The following is a 27974-nucleotide window of genomic DNA, read 5'->3' as shown; positions in this document are numbered from 1 at the left end:
CTCTTACCCCACCATTTCAGGAAACAAACGATGGTGATTTAGGCTCCACATACCATGGGCATCAAAGAATTCATCATCTGAGCTGTCATCTGAATCTCTGGCAATGCTCTGCATCCTCCACTCGGAGATACTATGGCGTGAGGGACTTGCTGGAAAAAACAAAAAAGCCTTTTGCGATACGCTACATCGACAAGATGGAGAGTTCCCAACATGATCTTTGCTGGAGGAAGAGTCCTGTGTTCTCTATGAAAATTCACTGCTGCAATATTAAAAACACAAAACCCCGATGATGCTGGTGTGATGTCAGTGTACCGCTTTACAGATCCTGTTTGTTTACTGTTGTTAGAACCTGTCAGCAAGATGCTACATTAAAGCAAGCTGTTTGTATCACTCTTATGCTATTTTGAATGGCAGCTATTTATAATTGTTAGTAGGACGTGCAAAATCAGCTGGGTTTTAAAGTTTGCAATTAGGAAGGAAGCAGGCTGATTGGAAGCTTTCTTCGTGCCTCTAATCAGCACACAAACCATGCCTCTGCTTCGCTAACTTTCGGGTGGGTAGCTAAGCAGAGCAGCCTGGATAGAAATAATCTGTTTTCTGGAAGGAAATTGCTTCCACACAAATTGGATTAGAGATCTATTTAAACTTTAAACTTGAATGATTTAAACAACATGCTATCCAACTACTTCATAGGGAGCTGTCCTGACAGAGCAAGGAGAAAACCCAGCGGTCCATTTTGGTTCCTGTTTGCCCTCCTGTTCTCACACCTACCTGCTCCTTTTCATTTTCCCCTCCAGAGTTCCCTGTGCTAAATAAAAAAAAAAAAAAAAAAAGAAAAAAGCCATAATATGGGGCTTTTTCAGATATAATTTAGCAATGATCCAGCCTGAACTCTTCTTGGCTGAACTTGTTACAGAACAGCCGTCTGCTGAAGGGACGGCTGTCCAAAGAACGACGAGAGAGAGGGTTTTTCCCCTCCTTCAGATAGCTCTTGCATGTCACACAGAGCACACAAAGCGCTCGCAGCAGCCACCTAACCTAACACTGCAAAAACCTGAGGAGACTGACAAATTCTCATTTAGCATATACAAAGACGCTGAAAGGTTCTGGTTACTGTGACAGCTGCACGAGCCGTTTCATGCTATTGTAACAGCACTAAATCTGTAAGTCAAATTCTTCTAATTTTGCTACCCAGTTGCCACATGGAAAGAGGATGGAGACCCTGTGCAGAGTCATCTAATTGCAGCTCAGCATTGGCTCAGCAGCCCCCAACCACCCTGCCGCCCACCCCTTAGGGAGCAGCAAGCGAGGAGGTTGGCAGAGCAGAGCTAATTCACGCTGAAGTGACGTCAAGGCACTCACATAATAGTTGCTAAAAATAGAGCATATAATAACATATGGGATGGTGACAAGGGTCCTGCTATCACCAGAGGTCTCGCTCGGATGATATAGGGAGGACCAAGATCTTTTGGAGAAAAGGCGTTGCTTTTTTCAGCTGGAGGTAGCGGTAAGTCGAGACAGCCCTCCTTGCTTCCATATGTTAATATGCTGCCAGCATGAAGAAGGATTAAAATATCTGCATGACGTACTTCCCAGCACATCACAATTCATTTCTTTCATTACTTTTTCTTGTAAAAGCCGAGACATTCTGCAGTTTAAAAGAAATTCATGCTTTGCTACCAATGAAAACCTTCAAGTGAAATCCTAAGAGGTCTGAAAACTACAGCTTCCAATGAACATATCAGCAGTGGAAGAGGGGGTTCATAACAAAAAGCATAGTGAGAGACAGGCACATCAATATAAAATCCTGGTGCAAGCAAGGTAGCCAGCATTTTTATCTTTATACAACGATTTATGAAGCATCTGGTAGGTTCTTCCCTGGGGCTCACTCCAGTGAGTCATCGCAAGGTAAAACTACCGCTCATCTCTCATTCACCCCGTGATGAAATCAGTGATGGAGTGGTAAATAGAAATGGAGACTCAACTCACAATATTTAGCACCTATGAGAGATGGAGAAGCTTCACTCACCTAGATGTCCCCTTCCACCGTCACTGGAAGAAACACCGCCCCTCGGGGTTTTCAGAAAAATCAAGATTTTTTTTGCTCTCTTGCTGTGAGACCTATTACCCTGCTGTCAGCTGCGCCTGACTAAAAGGAGAGGGAATTGCTGAGGGTTCAAGCCTTCTGTCTGTAACTCGCTGGGGATTCACCCCTTTGTACGGAACGGTCCGAGAAAGGGAAGAGTTTAGTACAGCAAAAAAAGGTGACTTCCTAGGGAGAGGTGAGTGACAAAATTCAGGACTCAAAGCTGAGTCCTTACAGGGTATCCATAGGCTTTAACTGCAAAATCCTGAAAGCTTCCTGAATGGTATTTAAAAGGGAACATAAACACGATCCGTGGTCCCACCTAATCCCAGGCTGTGATGTTTGGTCTCTGAACAGCTACTGCACACCATCACCAGTGGAAGGCAGCAGCCCCCACCCACTTGTTTTGGGGTACCTGCCTTAATCTCCTGGTAGCTAATGGGGGTGCTTTCCTGTGTGAGCTACACTGCAGCACTCATGGAGCCAAACACCCGCTTCTGAAATGAATGGCATGTAGTAATGTGTAAGCCCGGCCAAGGAGCACGGGGTGCCTGCTGTAGCTGCCTCCTGGAAAACGAGAGGCAGTTAACAGCGACCCACAGCCTGGCTGGTTCTGTGACACAGCGGACAAGCAGACATCCAGAGAGGGAACACCGCTGAAGGACCAGGCCTTATAAAAGCCACCAGTGGCTCTTGGGTAACAAGGACTAACTCTGTCTGTGCCGCTGTTTGTCATCTTCTGAGACCCACTGCTGCTAGTCAGATGCTGCCTGCTCTTCTACCGTTTTTTCAGAGTTCCTCCGCCTTTGAGATTGGCAGGAATTCTGCCATGTGCCACTGAGTCACAGTTATGGGATGACTAGAAACATTCCCAAACCCGTAACAGGTCACCTGAGAAGACTGAGCCTGCAACACCAGCAGAGAAGGCCTCTGAGTTAAAAGGACTCACAGGAGAAATATGCATTGTCCCAAAGGTGCCAGCCACAAGGAGACATGGTCCTACCTCCCAAAAGCCCAACCTCCATGCAGTTCAGAAGAGCAAGTCATCAGCAGCATCTTACCTCCTCTCTTTGAAGATCGTGAGGACTTGGAAGACGTGGACCACTGCTTGGTGAGTGATCTCCCAGAGGCTGTTTCGCTGTTACCAGCGGCATCCTCTGTGTCAACAGGTGAAACTGTGCTGGCTTCAACATCCTTCTCACCAGGAGCGTCTTTGACACTGTGCTGCTCAGTATCATTTTCACTGCAGAACTGGGCCATCTTCTGAGCCAGCATCAACTGTGCCTCCTTCTCCAGCTGCCGGATATCCTCAATGGTGAGCCCATACCATTCATCCTGCCAGCACCAAGCCTGCCGATGGGCACGGACCATGACCTTCCGCAAGCCTGCAAAGCCAAAATGCCCCTGTCACCAGTGCTACAAACTGCAGGAATCAATGTGTTCCGCTGCCCAAAACCTCGAGACACTGTGGCAAGGATACTACAGTGTCATCAAAAACACAATGCTATAAGCTGCAGTAAAGGGTCTTCATATAGTAAGCACCAGGATGGCAAACTGGTCACTTCACGTACTTTATCTCCTCAATTCTTGCTAACCAACCATGCACTGAAAAATTAGCCAGTCTTCTGCGACTGCTTTTAACTTGGGAAGGGATTTCCTAATTCTGGATGGAGGACTTTGTTCTGTAACTGCCTGCTCCACCAAGGAGGAGCCACGCACAGACCACAACTGCAACTCCCATGAAGTTCTGGGAAGCTGTAACATTTGGATCTGGCCTTCAAAGTGAAGTATGTTCCCAGAAGAAAAAAAAAAAAAAAAAAAAAAAAAAAAAGCCAACATCAACAATAAAAACCACTGATTTTTTTTATCCAGGAGAGTTTCAAGTGGTTCCTTGATGAACACTACATAGCCCACCACAATTTTTACATGACGGAAGCACATCCCACATCAGCAGTGCTAAGACTAAAACCTCTCCTTTCCTTGGAAACCTGGTTTCTGCACCCGGTTTCTATATATCAGTGAAACAGCATCACAAATAGGAGCTTCTGAGATAATGGGATGGGAAGCAAAGTAAGGGAGGGAATAAAGATGCTTTATTTTGCAGATACCATCTGTCTTCTGCTGCAAGAGAAAAATGAAGTGGGTAAAGCCAATTTAAAATATTTCAACGTATCATATATCTGAAAGGAAGAACTGTCTCAATATCAACACACAATGCCCCTGACCAGGCAACAGAAACTTTCCTTCAAGACTTAAACTTGTTGGCTAACATCATCATACCACCAAGACTTTTTTTTTTTAAAGAGTACAGTCACTGTCAGGATTTTCAACCAATGTTATTGCTTAAAAGCTCGTGACACGTCAAAGCTCCAAACTGCTATTTATTACTGATGGGAGCACACAGCAGTAATGGTGCTTTTAAAAGCTTCTATAAATACTGATAAACTAATCCTCAGGAGCCTTTCGGGGTGGGGGTGGGGGAATCAATGAATATTGTGCCCCCTTTGATTACTAGGAAACTGAGCCAAAGATGGGTTGAAGGACATGCCAAAAGCAGCAGTGGGATCTGTTGTCAGTGGGATTATGGATCCACAATCCTCCGTTGTTAAGCCTGGAGCAGAAACATACTGTGCCAAAAAGCTGGCAGGCAGGGTAGCCGTCCTCTCACTCTAATGAAGACCTTGTCCAAAGACCACAGGCCACACCACCACCACTGCTATTACAAGATAGAGAGCAACCAACAGGCTACATTAAAATCATTTAGGTTTTGGGAGCTGCAGATCGAGCTCTCTAAGCACCACCATGAGGAAAGATGGCCCTCGTAAGCCACCGTCCATTTCCAGGAGCACGGCCAAAGCTGGATGGTCCTACTGTGCTGTCCTGGTTTTGGCTGGGATAGAGTTAATTTCCTTCCTAGTAGCTGGTACAGTGCTGTGTTTTGGATTTAGGATGAGAACAAAGTTGATAAGGCACCGATGTTTTAGTTGTTGCTAGGTAATGCTTACACTAGCCAAGGACTTTTTAGTTTTCCATGCTCTACCGACTGAGAAGGCTGGAGGTGCACAAGAAGCTGGGAGGGGGCACAGCCAAACTGGCCAGAGGGACATTCCATACCATGTGCTGTCATGCTCGGTACATAAACTGGGGGAAGCTGGCCGGGGGGGCCGCTGCTCGGGGACTGGCTGGGCATCGGTCGGCGGGTGGTGAGCAATTGTACTGTGCATCACTTGCTTTGTGTAGTATTATTATTATTATTATCATCATATTATTATTATCATTTTATTTCAATTATTAAACTGTTTTTATCTCAACCCACGAGTTTTTCTCACTTGTGCTTTTCCAATTCTCTCCCCCATCCCACGGGGGGGGGGAGTGAGCGAGCGGCTGCGTGGTGCTTAGTTGCCGACTGAGGTTAAACCACGACCCGTGCTCAGGGTTTCTAAGGTGTTTCCAGCAACACGTGCTTCACTGTTGTACAGAAAATCTTAGATCTCACTACTGTTGTAGTTTCTACGATGTTCAGCCTAAAGATCCTTTTTGTTTTCAGCAATCTTTTTGTTTTGTTTTGTTTTTTAAACATACAAAAAGCTTATTTTTATATGTTTATTTCCTTCCAGGTCTGGGCACTTTATTGTCTGCTCTGCTCTTTGGTTAGTTCTTAATGCCACCAGCCATCACAAGTCAACCTATCAGGAGGAAATAGCCATTGAGATCAGCAGCTAATGTGATGGACCAGCTCAACCTGAACTTCATTTGCACAGTAAGATTAAATCTATCAATATTTTATGCATTTCTCTGCCTGACTTTCACAAGGGAGCTCCGCATAGGAGAGACAAGTTTGAGCCAGCAGACTCTGACCTTCTGGGGGCAGAACAAGGGGCAACTTAATTGTGTTCAACCTTAGTCGAGACTCAGTTATTTTCCCCGCCAGATTACTTTTTGCAGAACTGCAGGAGAATATTTTAGCCTCTTCACCTCCTGTTATGATTGACAATCAGCAGAGCTTAAAGACGAAGATTAAATTCCCATCACATCCACACTGAAAGCCAGGAAAACGTTTCCCTTGCTGTAATTCAGTTCCCAACACCACAACCATCCTTTGGACTTCCACATCCACAACGTCCACGTCTACCTTGCTTGAAACACCTTGAAAACAGACTGTGATCAGACACAGAAGCGAACGGACCCCTCACTCCCATCCCAAGACTCCCTCCATTCCAGGGCTCAGCAGCCTCTGCTCATGCTCCTGGATCCAGCCTTGATGTATCAATGCACCAACTCCTCGGAAATTCTCAGTGTAAATGCACAGATGCCACCGACCACATGTCTTTGTTTTAAAGGGCTAACATCCTAGGGAACACGAAAACCACTTGGGGGTAAAAAAAGTCTCCTGAAGTTCCCCTCTGCCTTCTTTCACTTCACCTCTTAGCTCACAAAAATCACCTGTACAGCTTCCCCCCAACTCACAGACCTCCCCATCTGCACTGCTCACATCACTTTGATTAGACATCCCAAATTACCCTTCCCTAAAGCCTTGTTCTTTTGAAAATAGGATGGCATTACAGGGCTTCACGGCTGTTGTGCCTCTATCACTCCGGATTAGCTATGAAGTAAAAAAGACTGAGATTATTTTCCTAGCCTCTGGCCTTCACCTGGGATGTGTCAGTGATGCTGCATTTCTCCTTCTTAAACACAGGAAGAAAACCTGGAAGAGAACGAGGCTGTCCAGGTACAAAAGAAATTGAAAAATAGAAGTCATGGCTTGCAGAAAAAAAATCTTCACTGCTAGGGATGGGAAACTTGAGCAGTCCCTCAGTGCCCAGCAGTGAGTACATCACTGAGTTGATCTTCAGCCTGCAGCGCAGCAGAGAGCCAGAGGAAGCACCGAGTGCCCCCACGCAGCTACGTGGTGGATTCAAGATCCAGCTACAAATGACTGACCTCACTTGTCCAGACACTGCTTCCCTCCCTGTGCAATGGAAAAAAATCAAGTCTTAAAGCATTTTTTTTATCAAAATGTTAGAGAAAAACAAGCTTTTTATTTGAAAAGTGAAAAGGAGGGGACAGATCAGACCCAGGAAACAGAGTGTAATTGGGAAAAATTCTCTTTTTAACAGATCAGAGATGCCCATCAGGACAGTGCTGAAGGCATCTGTGGTCCAGTTCACTTTCATTTTTCTCTCTGGCAGGAGGGGAGGTGCAAACATCTGGACATGAGCAAAAATTTCTTTACTGAAAGAGTGGTTAAACATTGGAACAGGCTGCCCAGGGAAGTGGTTGAGTCACCATCCCTGGAGGTATTTAAAAGAGGTGTAGATGAGGTGCTTAGGGACATGGTTTAGTGGGCACGGTGGTGTTGGGTTGACGGTTGGGCTCGATGACCTTAGAGGTCTCTTCCAACCTTAATGATTCTATGATCTCCTGCTCAGCCCGAGGAGTCCCTGTCCCACACTCAATACCACACACTGTGCCTCACGGCTGGCTGCAGCCCATTTGGCAGTTTGCCTTGCAAGCCTGTGGCATGCTGCCCCTGGGTAGTGGGAACTGGCCGGGGAGGACAGGTTGGGTGCAGCATCCCACCCGTCACCTTGTTCCAGGTCGGACAGGAATGCAACAAGCCCAGCGGAGGGGAGGCTCCAGGCAACGCAACGCTCCTCCGTCTCCCCTGCCACCACCTGCTGTGGGATGCGTGTTCCCTTCTCGCCCACAGAGCAAACCAACCCAGCAGTACGGAAGAAATGCAGGGTAGGAGATGGTCTCACAAAGAGGTGTCTCTGGTGTGAAGAGAGAACCAAGCAACACAGGAGAATCAGGGAGGATTTTAGAATAAGTTTTCCCCTTCCACCCAGTGTGCACCATGTTCATCTGAGCCTTCTTTCCCAGAACTGGAGGATAACCCCACAGTCTCGGCAGGCAAGTCACACACTGAAGTCAATCAGAAATAATGGGAACAGGTACCAGCTGATTTCAGTAATATCAGCAGTTAACAAGACTATTATTTCTAATAAAATAGAAAAAGCGCAACGCTTTGGTTTAAAAAACCCAAGGAAACCACACATGCACAAATGTACACATGCAGATTGAGTTCAGAAGTACCCATCATCATTGCTTTGATTTAATTATAACATTTCCTACTGTGTCATGCAGAAAGATCATCTGTGAAGAGTCTAGCAGAGTGCAAACATTTAAATCACTTGCCTTGCAACTCACCACCTCAACAACTCAGAGACTGGTTAAATCCATGAGGTGCTGACTCTTGTAAATGATTTGCCTGAGATTGTGATGTTGAAATTAATCTTACAAAAGGAAGTGTAAATGACCATGAGACAAGCCAGGACAGAGGACTCTTTAGCTGAATTTAAAAAGCTTTTGTCTATAGTTCTGGGCTTGTTTTTCAACATGAAATAAAAATAGTAAACGTAACAAAAACTCAATGCAAAAACCCAAAACAAATCAAAAACCCAACCACCAAATCCTGCCCAACACCCCCTCAACTATCCATATAAAGCAACTGTGCAGATACCTATCAACTGCGTGCCCAGTGGCAACATCCCAAAGCATTTTATAATGCACGCTCACAATTTCCTGGCAGCAGATAAAGGATGCCTGATTTTCCCTATGCAACACTATTTCGTTGATAGTCACAACAGATCCCATAACTTTCTCAGTACAGTTCTGGTTGTCTGAATGTATCCGATCAAAGGCAACCTGCAGTTGTATCTGCTTGCTTCCCTACCCTCCCTTGCTCAGACCTCTCACAAAAAAAAGCCTGTGGTCACATCCACATCATGCTAACTGCAAGCTGCCTACCCTTGAAAAGACAAAACTCTACCTGCAGGCCCCAACGGGCAGTACCCCTCTGGATGAACTTTCTCTTTTGAGTGCTTTAGTGAAGCAAAAGTTCTGCAAAAGAGCTTTCTAAAAGTACTTCCACTTCATCACCGTGCAACAATTTGGGTATATTTAGCCTAAGACGCAGTGGCTTAGACAAAGCTCCAGTAACTGGGATGGGAACACACTTTGCCATAATATATAATCAATAACCCATACACAGTCAACACACTTGTTTAACAACAAAAGAATCATAGCCCACGTGCACCATTAGGAAGGAAGTGGGAGCAGAACATTATGCAGTGCCAGTCCAATTAAACTTAAATTCTATGGGAAAGGAGTAAAAAAGCATACCAATATTACAGCCAAGTAGACTAATAGCCCACAATTTTAGTCTGCGTCTCAGACTGTCAAAGCACTGAGTAACTGTCCAATTAGTCATCAGAAAAAAATGGCTGTTGCACTCAGTAAGACTGAGAACGTTTCAATACCATCCCCCAGAGCTACTCCCTCCGCGCTCAGCAGCCTTTCTACGTATCACAATCCATCCATCACTCAACTCAGACGTGTTCTTCTTTCAACCCATTCTCTAATTTTAGTTCGCACCACTAAGTACTGCTCCCCGCCTTGGGCAGAGTTTGGATCCTGCTCCTGGTTTCTGCCTCCGTTTTCTTGCTGGCTTGGCGACCCTGCACAGAGACACCTAATCCCCCAAGAAACAAGTTTGCAGGAGCTGGGAACAGAGGCACCAGGAGAAAAATGCCAAGGAGAGGCTGACCCACAAGAACATCTCTGGGGCACCTGAGAGCTTGGTCCACCATCGGCTGCACAATGCGCAAAGGTCTCCATCTGCTTTCGGTCACCAGTTGAAACCCCAAAACTGGGATCAGCATATAAGCCTGGTCAGTCATGATGTAGCCCCCATCTTTCCAACCTAAACATCCTCATGCCTTGCTGTCTTTGGTACACGTGCTATGGCACTTTTCCCACTCACTAATGGCTTCCCCACGGCTATCCCATCGCAGGGGAAAGCTACACATCTTCTGTGGCTACCCAAAGCTTTTGCTTTCACTTTTCACTCACTCAACTTTGTCTTGCCTTAAAGACTTTTCTGATTTTATGCATCTTAACCACTTTGAAAAACGGTATTTGCCATCATTATAACAGAGTGGAAAGGCTTTTGAAAGGCAGACAATGAGCTGGCTCAGCTCTCCGCAAAGCCTCAATCAAGAGGAAAATGGCAGGCAATCTTTCACGAAATACAAAAGAAACATTTCTAAGGGACCACAGTTTAATCTATGCCAAACACCTCTGAACAACTCAGAGAGTCACATGCTTCTTTTTCATTTAACAGATACAATGGAGTTGTTATTCTGCCCCCATGTTTTGCAGTATACACTAAATTAACCCATGTCACCAAAATGCCAAGGGAGTTCATTGCAGAGAGCCACTTGTAATACAGTCTGTAACAGGTAAAACCTTCTATCTGGAGTAAAGTAAAACCAAAGGAGCTTTAAGAAAGCAACCTGTGACTATTCAGAGAGCGGTGCACACTGTTCTCCACTGCTCTATCAGCGTTTTCCACATTAGCTCTCAGGAGCACATTATGACTGAAAAGAGCTATAAAATTACTTACTTATGCTAGCATCAGGCACTTCAAAGAAGCTTTGCATATAGAAAGGACAGCTGTAGAGGTCACGTAGGAGGATTTACTGTGTACAGAAAGCAGGTAGCATCCTTTATACAGCCTTTCTTTGGTCTTTTCTTCGCCCGAGGACAGCCATAGCTCTGCACTTTTTTTGAGATGGGAATGCTTCTTTAAAACATTCTGTAAGTTTTCCACCTGGCCACAGATCCTGTCTCTTGTGGCAAGGCTCAGAAACCGTATCAGTTGTGTTATGGATTTTCTGCAAAGAACAAATTACTGCCAGCACTGCTACCACCTGGACTGTCTCCACTTAGTTACTTCTGGGACACAAACAATACCCCCTTAAAAGCATTGACCTAAGAACGATGCATCAATCAAAGCAGCACATTTACTCACAGCTAAGAGCTGTCAATGACCCACGGTGGGTTATAGCACAGTGAGGTGGGGAGGCCTCAAGACCGCAGCCTGGAGGCCAGAGATGTATGACCACACAGACCCACCAGCCCTGCCACCAGGCAGGTAGAAACTAGGGACGCTCCAGGGAGTGGTTTTCTGGAACCACTTAGGACTCACAAGTGAAGCTCATTTCTCTGAGCAGCCCTTGAGGATTTTGTTCACAATAAAGAAAACTGGCAGATTTTGAAAATGATCTGGAAAAGTTAAACAGACAGATCCTTATCTTAAAAAAAGAGAACGCAAGATCTTGCCTACACAGGACTTGAAACCCTTTCAGTGATTACACGTGGTTTGGATTCATACATACCATGATTACAAGTGACAGAATAACATGATTTTTTCTGAACTGACCCCACAGCTCTGCAAAAAGAGTAATCAGATCTGAGAATCTCTTCACAGACATGTCTTGGGATATGATACATTGCACATACCTCACCTTTGTGTTTCAATTCAGAAACAACATTAAGGAGTCGACAGTGAACTTTGCGAGACTATAAATGCTCACCAACATCATGGATAAACCGCTCGATTTTCGACTGCATCCCCCAGTATCTGAACTCGACTTTACACAGTTTATATGCACACATGATGGGGTATTTCCCAGGGTTGTTCTTGTACTCTTGAATCCAGTCTTCTGAGAGGGGGCCTCTTTTAGTCTTCACTGATTTATACAGCTTGGGATCCTCCTCAGCTTTGTATTCATGTGGAGGTATAGGATCCTTAACAATATCAATAGGATCTATAGAAAGAGAATAGAAACGGTTAGAACATTTCCTTTTCCTGAACAAAAGAAGAAAATACCATTTTTCAGGAGTTATTTCTGTTTTAGTGAGTACCAGAAGCATTACAGCAATTTGATTTCTTTTTACTTACACTTAAACAACTGATATTTAAATTGTTTATACATTGCTGCTGGGCAGTGACCAGCTCTGCCAGAGGAACTACTATGCACAGTTCCAGCAAACAGAGGCTTTGCTCCAAATAGATGTTTTTGCCCACAGTGACTGCAGATCCACAGCACTCTGCTCACTCCATCTTTCCAGCTCCAAAAAGATCTTTTGCACATTCCATCTTTCAGCTTTTCTAATATCACTCACAGTGCTACAGCTCTGTCTCGTCTGAGACAGTTAAATACACCTGCCCTTTCTTAGTATTGTTATGGAAAAGGCACTACCCACTGAACATCTTATTTTGGAGTCCATCAAGTGAGGTTACTGGTAACTCCTTGTGCTATTGTTACACCAGATGTACTACGGAAGGCAGAAAGTTGAACTTAAGTCCTAATTAACACTTCAACAATGGATAAGTGGGAACTGCAATGGGAGCAGAGTGAATGAACGTATTTTAAAGATCAGGAACCTCCACCCTAGACCTCAGCAGAAACATCTGAAGTTTGGACTGAAGGGCAGGATCACACCTCCCAAGAAACGACAGCTCTTCTGACACTTCTCAGTGAGGCAGCATGACTCAAGTCTATTTGTTCAGTACTGAAAGCCTGATCAAGCAGGCTTAGGAATGAGGACAATCAAACTGAAGTTCAAAACAAATAAATTTAAATAACACTGAAGTTAAATTGTATGGGATAACTGCCATGTCCCGCACATCAACAGCGCTCAAGGAGCCAGAGCAGCCACTAGATGTCCTTCCCCAGAGCTCCCACTGCGGCCAGCGCAGCATGGGACTGCCAGAACTCAGCCTGAGCTCAACACTTCTCCGGTCTCAGCAGCTTCAGGGCAAGGGATGCTTCAGTCCTGCGTGGCTGTAATTGCCAGCACTCCCTGCCACGCAGTTAGGTCTTCGGCAAATGCCACGGGCACGGACCACGATGGATAGCAAGGCAGACGAATCACTGTGACACTTGCCATTCTCCGCCTTTTTATAAGATGTTCCCCTTTTGCCTTGTCCATTAAATCCTTACATATATAAGGTTCATTAACCCAATCTCCCAAAGACAGCTGCGAAGCTGAAGTGTTAACCTGCACAAGGGCAAGACTAAGAGGAGCGGAAGCAAAAATGGAATACACCTTCATGTTTCAGAAATGCAGATGGGAATGATTTTCATATATGCGAAGGAGCTACACAATTATACAGCAATATTTTCCTCTTCTATGGTTATGTCTACTTATTACCCCCAAAACCATTAGAAGTCTTACTCTCCTCGGGAGCTGCACAAATAAGACAGGAAAGCATCAGCTTCCAATTTACAAATGGGGGATTCAAATGATTTCCATGTAATTTACTTCAAGTCTAGAAGAGAACTCAGGTGTCCTCACTTTACTTGATGTAAGCCTACCCCGCAGCCTGACACCAACAGGGGTGCAGGTAGGTGTTTGGGGGGGAGGGGGGCCAGGGATGGACAGGCAGATGGGACATACCAAGCAAAATCCTTTAGACAGCAAAAAAAAGCAGAATAAAGGAAAAAGGAAAAGAAAGAGGCTATTCACCTAGAATGGTTTGTCTTTTTTCTGCAGGAGAAAGGTTGAACACGTTGACGTGCTCTCCTGGATCAGTTTTGTAGTATGTCTCAATATCAATAGAGAACTTCTCCACAAATGGACACGTATACCTGAAAACGAGAACAACGCAGCTTAAAGTTAAGTCCCGCTCGGCTTGGCAAGCAGAGAAAATGCTTTCCTAAGATGTACAAAATCAGCTTCAAATCCAAGCCAGCCTTCACTCATGTTTTACTTCAGATATGCTTAAAATACTGTCTGTACAGATTAAAGAGATTTTCTTTAATGACTTCTTAAGACATCAGCTCGCCTCGGACATGTGGCTTCACTGGAATAGCTCTGGTTTAGTAGAACCCCAAGTCCACAGCAAAGGGGTGTGCTCCCCATGAGGTGTTACATGGATTACTGGTGAGAAGATACCAATGTGTCCCAGCAGTTACTGGAGACTGGGCACCCATACTGACCAAGAAACAACTTCCCAGCTGGCAACAAGCAAGCGGAACACCCGAGGGGACCACCAAGTTGTCTCACTTTGCAGAGACACTGACAAAAACCCGCAACCTAATTTGACAATGTCTCCTCCAGGATACTATTATCAGGACAGACTGTTTTTAAAGGAGCGGTTTTCAGCAAGGAGATAACTTTTGGGCCCGCTGTACTAACAAGTTATGTTATGACACAGATACTAATACAAGGACACCCTGGAAATGCACCTCCACCAGGAGAAAAACAGAGCTCTTGCCTGGAATCTATGGCAGAATAAAATACGGACTGGTTCTGTGTAGCGCCAGGTTTCTGGGCCAACTGATTGACTCTCGGGCATTTCAAGAGAACAGATAAAAACAGACTGGAAGTGGACTTTAATCACTTGAAAGTCAGACAGCTCCATTACATTTAGTCATGAACAACTGCCCATATGCAGACATTGACTCCCCACCTTTCCCCAGACTAATGTTATTTGTAGAGACCAGCTAAAACAGAACTATGAAGCTTTTCTAGATTTTTGATAAAAATCAAAATATCCATTAAAGCCTTTTTATTATGAAAGATGACAGCAGTATCAGACTTGTAAACTCGGAAAAGGGAAAATGCTCTAAACCAGAGTAACTGGCATAAAGGCTATTTATTCCAGGGTATCTGAAGTCCTTCCAGACAAAATCAGCCAAAACGAGGAGATCCCAGAGGGCTCCACAGAGCCTCTGGCACTCTTCCCTTCACAGGATGAAAACTATAGGATGTAGGTTTGTTATTTTCTAGCTAAGTGACAGTAAGACAGTTCCCAAAAAAGAAGCACCAGAATTATTTATTAAGATTTTTCTCTCCCCACACTTTCCCCCCTAGAACAAATGAATCCTGTCTTATTTGACAGTGTTCAACATGACAACTGTCCCATCACCGTGCACATTTATAACTTCACTGAGCTAGCAGATATCTGCAACGCTAAGTAGAACATGCAGTGCAGGATACAAGACTAAATAAAAACTATTCAAGATTTCCCACGCTTTGATGGACAAAACAGCTCACATTTTAGACCAACCAGCCACAAACTCTCGAGTACGCATGCAGTCAGCTTGGGCAACACTCGCATTCCTGAGATTAAGCACTGTGTAAGAATTTTAGGACTTGACCCCGCTTTCTCTAAAGGATATTACAGGAGATGGAAGAGATGCCACCGCCACACAGAGTGACATCAAATCCTCTCTCTAAAGTAGGGAAACAGCTCTGGACATCTTGATAAGTTTTACCTTGTCCTTGTATAAGGATATGCATTCCACGATTCCTCTTCAACTCGCAGAGCTGCCTTGGGCAATATTGACCGAAACCAGCTGGGTATGTGCATACCAATGTGGTACACTTTGTGAGTATACTGCCCGTTGCCTCCCGGTCCATCCATGTATGGCCTGTTCTCCAGGATCTCTACTCCACTGCCTTCCCCACATGTCTCCTCTCTGCTCTTTTTCTGGAAGGGAAAATATATCACATAGTTAATCCTTCCAGTGCACTGTACATACCAAGGTCTCAAAGCACACGACCATTGGAGATGGTTTCTAGACTCCTTTTGAGCAGCGCTTCATCCAGACGGCAGAACTGTAGCAGCACCCTGGCAGTAAGATTACCAAACCTAGGCATCATAAAGGAAAGGTTTAGAGACTCATTTGGCCAACACAGGAACAAAGATCTGATTTATTAGGCATCCTGTAAAAATCTGGATTTGGACACTAAGAGACAGTTTGAATGCAGACCTAATGACACATCAATTCCTGCTCCTGTAACAGGTTACATGTCGCTCTTCCCGAGAGCACACTAAACCTTGGCTCCAGGTGTGAACCACCCAACAGCACAAAAATCTTTTACATCAGCAGATGACACGGCGAAGGGGAATTCGTCTGACTTTGGCACATTCTTGTGGTGCTGCATCAGCACGAAGACTCATACACACACTCGGCACAACATCACAGTACTAAAGGCTATTTTATGACCTAAAACCACAGGATTTGGGGGCTTGTTGCTTGCGGTCTGGCAGGGCAGCAGCTCTCCAAGAACAGCTTGGAGACTATGTTCTGCTAATTAAGGTATTTAGAAGAAGCAACCCAAGTTTGCCAGAATGCACACAGCACCCCCTGGCAGCCTCCATATTTTGGCTTATTTGTAGTATTGTCCCTCATTGAGAAACCTGGCGAAAATTCCTTCAATTAAAAAAAAAAAAAAAAACCACAACTAATTTCAGTGCTTCTAAGAAGAGCTAGAGGCAAACCAAATATTTATTCATTTGTAACACATTTCAGCAGATTGGATGATATATAACCTTCATCATTTCCAAACAACAGATTCATATTGTTAGTATTTCGAGTTTATTGTTTGTATTTCAGAGGACAGTACTTTGGAAATTAAGAAAAAAAAAAGGAATTTTATACAAGAATCAACTGTGAAATATAACACAATAACAACCTCTCATTTTTGGCACAGAAACAATTCAAAGGATAACATCAACAGAAAATGATTAATAAGATGCAAGAGATCAGTGTCTCGTCTTTTGAGGACAGGATGATAAGCCAACACAACTACTTAGAAGTAAATAGCCCTCTTTTTAAAGAACTCTCAAGCGATTTTAAATTTAAACAGCTGTAACTGACAATTCTAAATAACTGACAATCTCAATAGTATTTTTTTCCCACTCCACAAACTGCAATAGTCCTGCAAAAGAAAAGCACTTTTTTTACAGTTTATATCTAACATTCAGCTGGCAGTTCATTAAAACACACATCCTCTTAAAACAAATTGCTGTCTTTCAGTTCTTATATAAGCACTGACCAAGTCCTGTACAAATATTTATGACAATAACATTAAATAATCTTGATGACCCAAAAATCTGGTTAATTCAAAGGTCTCGGAAAAGGCAGTAACCCAGCAGGCATAGCAAATGTGTCAGACAGAGTAATAGCACAGCATCTCCTCTGAACAGTTGGTACAAATTATGGAGATCTAGAGTTTTACTATATGGCAGAAGCATGTGGAAATCATAAGCAGAGGGAAGACGGGTTCTTTTCGTGCCAAGTTACCACACGTAGAATCGTACATCAGCTGGATTTAAAACTCCGTCCTAGATTGCACTGTCACCAGCAATTCCAGTCAAATCTGCAAGTCCTCATTTGGGATCAAAACATATTTAGTTTTTTTTCAATTTCAAAAGAAATCCACAGCATCGAGTGGACTCAGGACCTCCTAGGACTGTGCCAAGCCAGACTTACACAGAGCTGGGTCCCCAGATTTACAAGCACTTGTATTGAATTTGAAAACCAAGACACTGAAGTTTTATTTTGTTTTAATAGCCATGGTTGATATGAAAATGGATAAACACACCCTCTAGGCTTTCTTTCTCAGAATGCAATTTCATACTCTTCCTTTCAGAGCTACATCTGAGATATGCCTTATGCCTTCCCTTCCTCTTATAGCTCTCCACCTCTCAAAGCTCTTCAGAGGGCCATGCAAGGGGCCAGTTGCTTCCATGACCGTAAGTTTGAAGGTTCAAGATCCTGTGCTGCCAATTCTGACTTCAGCTCCCATCAAGCAGATCAGCAGCAGCCGGGGAGCTCTCCTGCAACATGTGTTTCCTTTTATCGAAGCCCCTGGCACCCCACCCTGCAATACTGTGTCACCCTTGCTTAATACAGTTCCCCCAAAAAACTCCATTTTCCTCTGTTGTGTTTCCTGATGGACTGAAGATGGATCAAAGCAGGAGGTTTCTCCCCAACTTGATCCATTTGAGAAGACTAAAGACAAGCATTCAAAACAAAGCCAGGCTCTGACGGTCTCCTGAACTGTGACTTCTCCATGAAAGGAAGATTCAAGCTGGGGTGAACAGGACACAGACACTTGCCTATGCCCTCAGCCTCCAAACAGAACTGTTCTGAGCCATGCCCTCATCAGTATTACCCATCTTTGGGGATGAAACATCCTTAGTCTCTGCACAGGTTTCAATTGAGGAATCGATCTTTTTTTATTTCAACACAAGAAGAAATGGTTTATATCCGAAGCAGTTCAGAAAAACAAACTCCACGTCTTTCATAACTATGGGGCCTGATCCAGGCTCAGGAGGACCTCTGCTCAAACCTTTCTGGCTTGAAGCCCAGCGGTTGCGATAGCCCAGACACATACAGCTAACACTAGCATTCTCCACTTTTCTTTCCCCCATTCAGCCAGTTTTGTCAAAAATCTCTCCGCATGAAGTTGAGCCGCCTGGTTGTCATCCTATAGCTAGAACCCTGGTGAACCTGCAATACCGGCCAATTTTTTCTTTACATTAATACTTCCACAAGCAGCTTTTCCACATGACCTGGTAATGCTAACACTCAGCTTCTCAGACAGAGCTGTCTGATCGTGGGATATGTGATGGGTGGCATGGTGTTATGGTCCCAACACTTTGCGAGGGAAGGAAGAAGGGAAAAACCCAAATTAACTGAGACTCTTTGCGGAAGTCAGTTCACATCCCACTTCTCATTTCTGGTTATTTTACTCACTTCTATGCACCTGCAGGAGACCGCGAACCCTATTCTGAAAGCAGGGCATGCTTCCTCCTTCAGCCTTTCCAGATGACCAACTCCAGCCCATGGCCTCTTTCACCCGGTTGCAAGCCTTAAGCAAATTTTGGCCCTACACATTCCTCCTGCTTGTCACTTATCTGCATAAGATACGACAAGAGACAGCAAGAACACTTTCTTAGATGAATGTGAAATAAGAGCTGCACCTCCGCAAGACAAAAAAAAAAAATATCACAGCTGCAAAGTTTATATTCCAAACTATCTTTTGAACCAGGACTTTTGAGTCAGGCCAATTTATACTCAAAACACAAGATAACTTATCGCTGGGAAGGATAGTACAATCAAAGAAAAACTCCACACAATAAACCCACACAAAGCTGCTTCCCAGCCCTGCATGCTCTCATACTTGTTAGCTTGCCGAGAGGAGGCAACAAGCCGCAGTGAGGTCAGGAAGGACCAAAAAAGTCAGGTTAGATGGTGAACAGTACAATTACTAACCAGTCACAAAGACAAAAAGAAGATACGTTTCTCAGACAATAAAAATAAAGACATCAGCCACACACACTTGAGAGACCAGGATGATACTCTGTGCGTAAGTGGTACTGTGAAAGTACACCACTTATGGAAGTGAAGAGCAATTTGCTTTTCAACCATATAGCCTCTTCATGTCTATTGTGACTCAGCTACCGCATGGAGAGGGCTTGTTACAAGGAAGTGGTCTGTAAACAACAATTAAAAAATAACCATCGATTAGGAAAGCATTTGGCTTGAAAAGTGTCTGGCAAGCCCTCTCCAAAGAATATCTGTCTGCTGGGAGTGGCAGATGTGCAGGCATTTTAGGGTCAGTCTTGAAGGTTTCAGCCTCATAGACCCATGCCCCTATCAGAAGTAGAGACTTTACTTAGCAGATTACCTACGTTATTACTACTTGCTAGTAACTGACAACAGTATCTTCCCTCTATATAAATATCTGAGGAATGGTCCCCAAAAAAATCAAAGAGTAGCTAACAGTCTTCATATGCAAGTTATCTAAGCCGTAATCACAGTAAACCTTCTTATATTGTATTACAACAGGAAATCCAGTCATCCCTTTAGAAGTCCCTCTCTTCTGCTGATGACACTTCATGTTCTGCACAGCCCCATCAATAGCTTTCCAGGACAGATGGTGACACAGATCCCTTCTAGCTAAAGTAATAGCATTAAATTACTCATAACAGGGAACCCAGAGAAGCAGATGCACCATGATTAGCAAGAATGCCAGTTACTTAAAGGCTTCTATTAAAATAAATCTCCTGGCACAGCAGCATAGCATGGGACACAGCACATGACCTCACCATAACAGTCATAGATGAATAATTCCCATGAATGTCATCTAAACACTGGGATAGCCTAACCCCATTTATCATCTGCCCTTCACAAGAGGAGACAAACGGCTGTAAACAAAGCTTTCCACTAGCTGATCAGTTCTCAGATCTTCCATCCCCTTTCCCAGTCAGAAATGTGCCTCACTACAAGCTAACAACACAGAGCACATCTTGCAAAGCCTTAGTCAGCAAACTTGACCTGGCACAGCTGAGTGGGACCAGGTGACTAAATGCAACTTGTATGTTTTTTCTAGTGGGGCATAGCTCAGTAAAGGAACAATGGTTGATGGCAACAGAACCCCCCCACAGCTTGAGGAGTCTCGCTACAGCTGGAGGAACAGAATTCATGAAACAAGAATGCATAATGCTGGATAAAACAGTTAAGATATGCCTTATCGTATCAGCTGGAGGCATACAGAAGTCAGGTTGTGGAAATTAAACGTGCCTTATAGTGTTTTGCTTTTGGTGAATTAGAAGAAAAACCAACCCCACCAACCAACGCAGTATTGCTCAGAACACCACCAACAAGGGTATTATCTTAAACCAGCAGAGTCCTTCTCCTTGTGTTTCAGCCCTGGAGTAAAGCACACAGGCTCAGGTGCATACACAGAAAAATCTCTGCAAAGCCTACAGCAGCACTGCAAATGGCTCAGTGGTTTAGTTTCTCCTAAAGTTTTTTTTTTTTTTTTTTTTTTTTTTTTTTTTTTTTTAATTGTAACTTACTACTTTGAGCACTGCAATGGTACTGCAGAGAACAGTAAAGACGGGGTAGGGTGCATGGTGATAACAGGCGATCCAGGCATTGTTCTAGCTTTTAAAAATAGATTATAGCTATAATCTCACCTTGCTTACCACTGATTGTTTACAGTGCAACCCCTCAATCTAAATAGTTAAATAGTGATTACAAAAGGTTGACATGCTTTAGCTTCACGATGAAGTTTCTTGGTGCATTACAGCAATGTATTTACACAGTACCAGTGGCCTACTTCAGTGACCCGGGAGAGTTTTGATTTGAGATTATTTGAATTATGAAGACTGACAGCACTATGCTTGGTAGACCTATTGTCCATGAATAATAAAGACACAAATCATCGTCTGGAACGAATAATCAGAAGATTTTTTGTTTTCTTCCTCCAGCTCCCATTTGGCAATAGGGTATTTTGATAGTCCAGACAAATTCTTCTGGGAGAATCCATTAAAATAACACTGAAGTCTTGGGATTTTTTTTATCCCATTTAGACACAGATATGGATACAAGAAGTTTACAGCTGGTTGATGGTTTCAGTTAACAACGACAGCAAACAAAGGCATCTATGTAACCACTGAACAAGAACATGTCAGCAAATATCCCCAGAGGATCCTGCTAACATACTTGCTCATACTGGTGTGGCAAGGGAGGCTGAGAAAACATTCTCTATGACCAGTTACTATTTTTTTTATTGTACTGGATGCTAAGGCTACCACAAATGCCAATTAAGTCCCCAGAAACAGACCTGTCCTTTGGGAACCAGAGAAAGCCTAAATTGCCTCACGCAACCCACCAGACAACAAAAATGCCTGAAGCTGCTTAGGATGGATGACTCCTGCCATCATTGGATAGCTTTTAAGACCTGGTTTCACTAATCAGACTGATTTTTTAATTTTTTTCTGTTCAGTTTTAGAAAGGAAGTACAAAGACACCAAAGATGTAAAGGGTTGAGTAACAGAATTTAGGCTGGGAGAGGAATAAACTGTTTGTTTTCAATCTCTTCCATATGTTAAGGGAAAAATATTCCCAACTATCTCCAGTTGGACATTATTCAGGTTGACAGAGATTTCACTGTTCTAATTGATTTTCCAAAGCATTGCCTTCTTCCCATCGCCAGCTGCCTTCCTCCATGTGCTCCAGGCAGCTGCCTTCCAGCCATCATCATCTCTTACCCGCAGGCACTGTACAAGAGCAGAAGCTGCGCGTACTAAGGTGGTACCGGTTAGACTATGACTGGTGCGTTGCAGATGAAAGCCTTTCACAGAAATGCTGGGAGAGGTTATAAGCAATGCAGCCTGTTAGCCTCAGCCATATATCTGGGCTTATTGTGGCGATACCAGCACACAAACACCACAAATAAAACAACATGACAGCAGATGCACAGTTTCAGCCATAGCTGCTCCATGCCAGAATTAAACAGCACCTAAAACCAGGAAGCCAATGATAGAGATACTGGAAAATACCAAAAGGTCCTGAAACTAATGCATGGTTTATTCTTAACACATTTTCCCAGCCCAGGATTTTTGTACATGGATAACATGTACAGTGACGACGTGCATGCACATGGGTGTATCCGTTCCATCTTCAGCTGTCTCTTGCTGCGGTATGACTCGGCTCTGTGTTCTGTTAACCACTCCTTTCTGAGCATTTGAACTGACATCTAATTCATTACGAGCAATCTGCTTTCACCACCGGCAACCTTCTGCCTGCTGATACAGATATCTGATAGACCAGGCACCATTCATGGTCAGTATTTACTGCAGGTAATCAAAAATCAGGTCTTTGACTATGAAAACAAAATGGTGGTTTATCCTAAAAGTACAGTAGAGTCGTACTTCCCAAGCTGTTTTTTGCTGGGGTTTTTTTTCTTTTCAAAATGTGTGTGTCAAAGACCTGAAACACTCAATTCAAATCATATCACCATAATCGGGGTGATATCTGAGCAAAAAGCTTTTTTCAGTGTGAAAGGAGGAAGCAGAGGAGATGGTACTATTCCACTCTTACAGAAGCCAAGAAGGAGAACTTCTGATCAGATCAAAACCAACATAATTTTATCAGTGCATAACATGTTCTAAGAGCAAACAGGAAGTTACATGAATTAAGTAAAAAATAAAAATCACCCTTACTGTTATTAATGCAGTAGAGTGCTGAAGTAGAACAGCACACACAACTTCTTGCTGTCAAAGGCTTTTGTGCCACAGTCAGAATAGCTGAGTCCTCTCACATTAAAGATGATGGAATCAACAAGAGAGCACCATTTTGAAGAGGGAGAAAGTAACCTGAAGGCACAGAGCTGCTGGCAGGGCTACGTCTAGTACCCAGGTCTTTCAAGCCCCATTTCAGCATCCTAACCATGACGCAGCAGTCTTCTTCATTGGCTTCAGTAGGGACCTTTACCAAACTACAGCAAAACAGTCCTCAAACAGGGAAGACAGGGAAGCTTCTCTACTCCAGTTTTGCAGGAGTTGAGCAGTCTTGATGGTTATATTGGAAAGACAGTATAAAAGGTAGGCAGGAGCTAGGAACCCTGTTACTCCAGGGATGGGTTTTAACAGTACTTTTGAGCCTGCACTTTGTAAGGTACAAACCAGACACAATCCCTGTCAAGTCAGACTGACGGTCCTTCAACAACAAAATTGTTGGAGGACAGTAAGGGACTTGTGAGTTTTGTTCTTGTTACTCAAAGGCAAAGCTTACTACATCTCATCGTGCACAGTTAAGTTGGCACTACTTTAATGGGAAACCAAGTCCAACTGCAATGGGATATCCCATTCTCTCCAGTAACACTATTCACGCCCTTTCAGAAGTTGTGGACACCACAGGACCATGTTTTTGTTTATACCATGTGCATCACATTATGAATGCAGGCATCTTTAAGCTGCAACATCTGTTTCCATGGCAATGGGACTGCATCAGCAATCCACTGGGTTTAGTTTAGGCCATCTTCACTCAGGCTTCAGCGCTGCACACAAATCATTACTGTTAACAGCAAACCAAGTGATGTCACTAGTAACCATGGTACCCACAGCTGAGGTTTCCGTGTGCCCTTTGCGCTCTAACATGCATCCTTCACGCATGACAATTATTTTAATCCAATTAGTGCTGTTAAAAAAAAAATACATGAAGGGCCAGTATCAATACTTATTTAGCAAAGGAAGGTTAGTTTGAATCAACAAGATAACAATCAGAACATGAGGCTTTACAATAGCACTTTGACTCCTAGCCTCATTGCACTGTACACATAGGAATGACCTGAAACCCTGGGGAGCACAGAAAGAAATCTGTTCCTCATCTATGGCTTTATAAATAAAGGCAGAAGAGCAGCTGTTTTAAACATCTTCCTTCTAGGTTTGATCAATGGCTGGGCAATGCACAGTGCTTTTTTCCATCTAGGCAATACCCCTTCCCCCAAACACCGGTGCTCCTCCAGCTGAACATAAAACCTGGTCTTAAGTGTCCCTACCATCCAGTCAAAAACAAACAAAAGGAGTCCTAAAATAAGACAGAGTTGTAAAGTGTGTGTGTGGAGAGAAATCAGAAGACTCCCCATCCTGGCAGAAACGTAGTCATAATGCCATGAAAAGACTGTCACCTTCCAGGCTGCTGTATCAGATGGCCAAAGAGGACAGCTCTATCAATATGGAGACATTTCACAGAGACTTAAGACTTTGCTGACCATGAGCACCTCCTCCTCTGGATCCACTCACTTTACAGATCAACAAACCACCTTCACATCCCTGCCCAACGCTGGGTTTGGAAGCGATGCATTCTCCTGGCAGATCAGAAATCCCAGCAGTGACTCAGTCTCAGCTTTTTGGGGCTGTCCGCCACACTGCAGCTGGGGGTTATGCTCAGAGTCACGAGGACAGCCAAGTACCTTTTGCCCTTCCCCCTCAAGATAAGTCTGGTTTCACTGGGGATGTCCAACCACATTAGCTTATTAGGCAGAAGATTTTGATAGGAACCATAAAGTAGTTAGCATCTATCTTCCCAATCCAGCACTGATTAGCTGCAATTTCCAGGAGGGTTCCCCTCTGGGTCCTTCCCAGCTCTGCAGGGACCTGTCATCTGATCACCTCCCTGCCTGCAGCAGGGATATTATGGGGCTCTTCCCTCAAGTTTACCAAGCAAGAATTGGGACTATCACGCAGGAATTGCTGGCCTTTTGACCCATGCTTCAGTCACTGTGTAATGCTGCCTCCAAGGAGATAATTAAGCACACAAGAAGAAGAGGATGTCACCCATGAAGGGTCTTCTTGTCATGGAGAAGCACATGTAAAGCTGCTTTCTGACGGGAGGTATGTTAGTGTCCGGGAGATCCTGGGTCTGTTCCTGCTACCCCTTCACTCTCCCGAGAGCTGTTTGAGGTGGGGGTCACAGCCCTTTGCAGCTGCAAGAACCTCCTCCCTCTGGGTTTCCAGCCCAAAATCCTGCAAGACTCCCAGCCTGCAGAAACAGAGCAAAGCTGAGCATGCAGAAGGCCCTGAAGAAGGGACCATTCTCACCCAAGCAGGTGCAGGTTACCTGCACCACATCTGCAGCACCATCATTCTTGGCTGCTTTTCTTGCAAGGTGAAGCACGTTCCTAAATAAAGCCCTAAAAGTTAAAGGCAGGACAGGTTGTCAGCAGCGGACTCTCACAAGACAGAGCAGAAACATCCGCAGCATCCATTTGTACAAACGTTGTATGCACTGCATTATTTAGAATCAGGTCTAGATATTAATGAAGCTGTTTGTACAAGACCAGGATATTTTGGGGACAATCAATTGTGCAGGACTATAAATAATTTACAGCATTAAGAGAACCATTCTCATGGTCACTCATTAATCACTCTGCCTTGCAAAGACATCCAGTCACACTCCTATGGAGCCAGGGCTGGATGTGCCAGAAGCACATGAATTAGGAATCACTTTATTATGGAGACACCTCAAACTTGTTTAGCCCACATGGTCCATCTTTCAAAATGTCTACTACACTTCCAGCTCAGTATTTCTTCTTACCTTGAGTATTTCCCTCCTTGTCTTTAAACAGATTTTTCACTGTATTAACTATTCCACAGACACTGTCTGTGAGAATTACTGTCCCTAGTTTAAAGGGAGGTGAAGCAAGTTGCCCATTATTATATTGTGAGTCAGAGACAAAATTTCAACTCAGGGTGTTTTGGATCAATTCTGATTCTCTGGCTACATCCCTCAGATTTTAGGAACCCAATGCAACTGTTCACTAACGATAGGCTGTATGCTAAAATACTGGAGGACTGGCTTAAAGAAATCCCCACAGTTCTAATACTTAATTCATTACTTGCCTTCAGGTATTTGAAAAAGTGAGAACCTAATCTGGGTCAACAGCCAAGATTTTGTCCAGAGGTAGACAGGTCAGAAATTTTCTTTCATAAGAATAAAGACGGAAAAAGGATTTTTGACAGCCACAAGCTCAGAAGAATTGCCAGTGCTGCATTAAAACCAGTACAAATCTGAAGTTTAAAATATTTTTTGTGTTATAACCTTATCTCAGCTTCACTCAGTTTTGTTAGAGAGCACGTGAACCGTCAAGGCAACATAGTTCACTACTCTAAAATCAATCTTTTTTTCACCAGGTATGGAACAACAGCCAATTTAAGAACTGCTCCAGGATAACGGCTACAAAACAAGAAAAAAAAGTAAATGCAAAGAAGATGTTTGCTATTTCTGTACGTTTTCCCAAAATGCTAACCCATATGGGTGTCGCTGTCACCTGTGCAAATTAGACCGCAAGTCCGGTAGCACTGAACGTACCTGTACCGCCCTTGTTCTCAAAGCTAAGCAACTGCGAGTGTCTTACTCTCCTCTTTCAAAAGGATGCAAGCCCTCATGATCACAAAGAAAATCAGAGGAAGAAGAGAGAACGTAGAAGTCACAGGTTTTGAATGCTGCAGCATAGAAATTGGCGGAAAAGCTTCAAACCAGGCTTTTGCTTTTAGACTTGTGAATCTTCCAGGGTCTCTGGAGCTGTCAGCAGTGTCACCTGCTTTTAAAATTAAAGCATATATGTCTATCTGTCCAGATGGCCAAGGCATCTGCAAATGAAACAAAAATAATCAGCCATCCTGTTCGTCAGTGTCCAGAGATGAAGGGTTAGTTTGTTTTCCCCCACTCAATCAATCTTTCACCATCTGCTGAGCCTGCTGGCAATTGCTAAGCGTAGCTAACAGTTTAAGGGACACGACTTTTGCACCCAGATATCAGGACATGGCCTCAAGAATTACCACCACCAAGCACATTTTTTAAAGTCTATTCTCAAAGGTGCTTCTGAGAGCTACACGCAAATGAAGGAGAAAACAGGACAGGGCAGGGGTCTGGAGACTGAGATGAAGGACAAAACCACGATCGTTTGGAAAGGAGGGAAGTGACTCAGGGTCAGCAGGCACGACAGGTGAGTACAGCACACCGCAGATGCTTGGAAACACTCTGATTTTTCAGGGAAGGCAATAAATGCAAAGCCCCGAGGGACTGTAGAAGAGAGGCTCATGTTAAAAGATGAGAAGAGCCCTCGATTCCCAGGATCCTGCCCGAGTTCAGCAGACAGTGCTGAGCAGATGGGATATCTTTAACAGACTGCCTCAAACAGAGTCCTTCCCCAGCCGTGGACCCTCAAAGTGCTGAATGACAAAGTATTAACGTTATTAGCTTACAAGGATGACACAGCATCTTAAAATAAGTCTCATCCTCAAAAGGCAATCACTAGGTCCAGAAGAATATTTTTAAAGTACACTATCTTTGGAGGAAGGTCACAAGTACTCAGAGAAAACTGCATGGAGAGAATGAGGACCGGAGTTATTTACAGCAGAGAAAGTAAGCTATGCACACCGATATAAATATAAGATTTAATAACAAGAGGAATTCTCTCATCTCAGAAGGGCAACAGTCTCTCGGAATCTCATAGCATATGGAACCACAGCAATGAATGGAATTAAGACGATAAATGGACTGACCTTTGGCTAATAACATACTGATCTTTCTGACAAATGCATTCAGACCTTGGAATACAGGCTTTTATGAGACAGAGACTTAACATTAAAGTGTGCGTTGTTTCTGGGGTGAGGGGGAGGCGCACAGAAAGGTAGGTTCCCTAAACACACAAGAAAAGGAAGTAAGTCTTACAAGAAAGGATAGCTGTTGAGACACAAGTACTCAGGACACTTAGAAGAATTAAGAGACCCTTTAATAAGATCTATCTAATGCATAAAACAGATAGGAAGGTCCTATCCTTTGCGTCTGACAGGTTTCAAAGTCCTTGCAGAGACAGAAATATTGCACGTTCCTTTGATGTGACGTGCAGAGTCAGAGAAGACATCCAGGACAGAGTCCTC

General features: G+C 43.8%; 1 protein-coding gene across 1 annotated transcript in view; it reads right to left on the bottom strand.

The window, feature by feature from the left end:
- The window catches only part of PITPNM2 (phosphatidylinositol transfer protein, membrane-associated 2), a 70351-nt gene that overhangs the window by 37591 nt on the left and 4786 nt on the right, over nucleotides 1–27974 (bottom strand). The window contains exons 2-6 of the mRNA XM_009321176.1: nucleotides 15220–15434; nucleotides 13466–13587; nucleotides 11527–11760; nucleotides 3148–3471; nucleotides 54–149 (exon numbers count right to left, since the gene is read on the bottom strand). Of these exons, the coding sequence (XP_009319451.1) occupies nucleotides 54–149; nucleotides 3148–3471; nucleotides 11527–11760; nucleotides 13466–13587; nucleotides 15220–15434 (991 nt within the window). The remainder of the gene's footprint in view (nucleotides 1–53; nucleotides 150–3147; nucleotides 3472–11526; nucleotides 11761–13465; nucleotides 13588–15219; nucleotides 15435–27974) is intronic.

The sequence above is a fragment of the Pygoscelis adeliae genome, unplaced genomic scaffold (assembly GCF_000699105.1).
Source record: "Pygoscelis adeliae isolate BGI_AS28 unplaced genomic scaffold, ASM69910v1 Scaffold93, whole genome shotgun sequence".
NCBI classification, from domain to species: Eukaryota; Metazoa; Chordata; class Aves; order Sphenisciformes; family Spheniscidae; genus Pygoscelis; species Pygoscelis adeliae.
Note: the sequence above shows the minus strand (reverse complement) of the source record. Positions and strands in the feature narration are given on the sequence as shown.